General features: G+C 26.9%; 1 protein-coding gene across 2 annotated transcripts in view; it reads left to right on the forward strand.

The window, feature by feature from the left end:
* The window catches only part of LOC106680330 (uncharacterized), a 7,383-nt gene extending 4,697 nt beyond the window's left edge, over positions 1 to 2,686 (forward strand). For both annotated transcript variants that reach the window (XM_014419948.3, XM_014419947.2), the window contains 2 exons: positions 51 to 115; positions 2,417 to 2,686. In XM_014419948.3, the coding sequence (XP_014275434.1) occupies positions 51 to 115; positions 2,417 to 2,588 (237 nt within the window). In that variant the 3' untranslated portion in view covers positions 2,589 to 2,686. The remainder of the gene's footprint in view (positions 1 to 50; positions 116 to 2,416) is intronic.
* The last annotated feature ends 677 nt before the right edge of the window (positions 2,687 to 3,363 follow it).

Raw genomic sequence — 3,363 nt, forward strand, 5'->3', positions numbered from 1 at the left:
ATATAATTTGAATTAATTGATTAATCCTGCTGAAATTAATTTTCTTTTAGGCGATGATACTGGTTTTACTAAATCATAAGAAGTCCACTCCAGATAAGCTAAATGATTTCTTGCAGTAAGTATCTTTTTATTCATGTTGGTTTAATGTTAATAATCATATTATTTGAACTCTTCAGTTGACAGATTGACTAACTCCAATTTCAACAATTTTCAGAAAAGTATTTTTAATAATATATTCTTTTTGAAAAATTCTTACCTTTTTCTTTTACAAAATTATAGCAAAAATATAATTTAATATATTGGGTTGTAAAATAAGTTCATAGCGTTTTTCAATGTTTCAATTTAATCCTCTCTTTGTTTATAAAATCATGTTTACATATTTTAAAAAAGGATTATTTATGGTGCTTTTATGCATCAGTTTCAACTCAGATACCTTATCTTTGAGTGGTATTTTGCTTGCTCAAAATGGAAGAGAAAAAAAATTCATTTTCGTCCTTAAATGATTTTTTATTTCCGTAAAGGAAAATCCGCTGCACAGATGGTTAACAAAATTTGCAATGTGTATGGCGATGATGCCTTAGGAGAAAGCATCGTCCATAAATGGTTTGCTAAGTTCAGAACCGGAAATTTTGACTTGGAAGATGCAATGCGCTCTGGTCGTCCTTCAACTGTTGATGATGACCAAATTCAAGCATTGGTCACAGACAACCCTCACTCTACGACACGGGATATCACAGAAGCACATATAACATATCTCATACAGACCTTGCCCCAACAGATTTTCACTTATTTCGGACCGTTCAAAACTCTCTTAACAGGAAACACTTTAATTTGCTTGAGGTCTGCAAAACGCACATAGATGAGTTCATTGCGCAAAAATCTGAGAAGTTCTGGGAAGACGGAATACCTGAAAGATGGCAACATGTAATAGATCAAAATGGGTCATATATAATTGTTTTCAAAAGTTTTTTTTTTTCAAATTCTAATTAAATATTACATTTAAGTTTAGTGATCTATGTGTGAAATTACATTAGATTTTTATTTATACACTATTACCATATTTAAGATTTTAGAAATTTATTTTTGTTCTTTTTTTTTTTAATACATGGGAGTGTTTTTTGCAATTAAGTTAATTCTCCAAAATAAAAAAAAATAATATTCAATGCTTCTGTTAGTACCTCCTTTAGATCCTGAATAAACATATTATGTTTGTTTTATAACATATTCAAAATAATATCTGTATTTGGAATTGGTTATTATGTTTTATGTTGAGTTTTATCGTCATAATGTATGATGTGATAACATTCTCACTAGAAAAGTGTTACAAATGTTACAAGTATATTTAAGCAGAAAGTTTTTTATTTTTAGTATATATCATGTTGAAAATCATTTATGATCAAAAATTTAAGACTGATCACTAATAAGTAAATATTTTCTATTGAACTTAATACATTAATTAGGTGCATGCTCTGCTCCATTTTATCACGCCTTAGTCCTAATTGTTACTTCCTAGAATAGGAGTTTTTTAAAAAATTATTATCTGGAAAATTATAATATTATGTTGAAAGACCGTAGTATACAAATTTAACCGTGGTTTATAAAAGAAAGATGGTTAGATATAAAAGTAAGAGAAGTGATAATAAAATGAATAATTTTTTTTATTTGTTATTATTTCCGTTTTCATTAATTGTCAAATATCTTTTCTCATTTATACTTTTCTCTGTATATCTTATTTTTATTTTCTTTAATTTACTTTGTTCATTTTTATATGAATAATCACATATTTTAAATTGTTCTTAGCCATACCTTATTTTAGTTTTATTTTTGTTATCCATTCTTCATTCTTTATTATTTCTTTACTTCATTATATTATTCGAGTTTTTTGTATCTTTGTTAGCCCTGCAAAGTGGGACGTAGCGTTGGCTCATAAGAAATAGTATAATTACAATTAGAGTTATTTTAACCACACCCGAACCATCTCCCTTTCATATATTATACATGGTCAATTAACGATATTCCAAAATTATTTAACATTTTCGTAAAAATAAATAAGATTCTATTTGTAATGTTAATATTCTTGTCTCCTGCAGTGCATTAGAGTTCAGTTATATTAACTAAAAATACGATGACGTCATCCACTGTAAAAATCTTGGGAAAAAAAAAAATTCTGCCACTTCAAGTTTAAAAAAAACATTAGAATCTCTGGAGCATTCTTATACTTTATCGATTTATGAAATTAAATTTATATAACTGATTCATGTTATATTGATTTTATCCTGAAAACTTGGCATTACTTTTGATACGGATAATTCCAGACCCTTACTTCAGTGGAATTTTATTTTAATTTTTAACTTTCGTTTTATTTTATAAGTTTCTAATTTTCTTCTATTGATCATATGTTTCTAATTATTTTCAGAATATGCCTTGGACTTCGAACAGAAGAAGAACGAATAAACTTTATGCAAGAACTGTTATCCTTCCCTCAAGATTTGAGCTTATATAGCAAAAAGAAAATTAAGGAAGAGGACCTGGATTTCGATTGGGACTATGATGATGATGATGATGATGAAGAAGAAGCCATTTCATGATGTATAAAGCTAAAATTGTAAATATTTTTATTGTAAAAAATAAATTTTGTAATTTTTTTTCATAACTTAATATAAACAAAGCCTTCAGATCTCATAAATTGTATTATTTTGTTGTATACATTAATAATGTCCTCATTTTTCATTATTTGGTTTGTTCCAACACTATTTTAAACTATTATCAAACAGGCACTGCACGGTTTTTCTGCTCCAAATCCACCCACCTGTTTGATAGTTTTGATTTATGTTGGAACAATCATAGATTAATTTTTGGAAACCTTTGTTATTGGGAATTAAATCCTTCAAGAATAGACTGCAAGTAAAATTTCTATTCTTGTACTATGGATCCAAAAATTTTTTGGAATTGAAATTTAAAAATATAAAATTACTGAATAGTTGTTACCAAAGTTGAGCGAATTGTACAAGAGTACTGAGTATGAATGTACACAAAATGGTTAAATACAAAGTACAACACTGATATGCATAATGTTCCAATGTAAGTTAATGTGATATGAACCGTACTCAAGAAATAATTTAGGAATAAAGAGGATTCATATTCATACCAGTTTGAATAAAAGTATTTGTAATCAATAATAAAAAAAAATGTTCAGTTAAAGTAAAATAATCGTACTCGCCAATAAGGATTTAGAGTTTTACTATTTTTAATACAATATTTGTTTTTCTACTTTGATATTTTTTATTAAAGGGAATTGCTTTTATTTTACAGAAAAAAATTATATTGATTTGTCTTAAAGTCATACAGTGTGTTAACTTCAAA

This window comes from Halyomorpha halys, unplaced genomic scaffold (genome assembly GCF_000696795.3).
Source record: "Halyomorpha halys isolate HHAL.00 unplaced genomic scaffold, Hhal_1.1 Scaffold254.1, whole genome shotgun sequence".
Taxonomy (NCBI): Eukaryota; Metazoa; Arthropoda; class Insecta; order Hemiptera; family Pentatomidae; genus Halyomorpha; species Halyomorpha halys.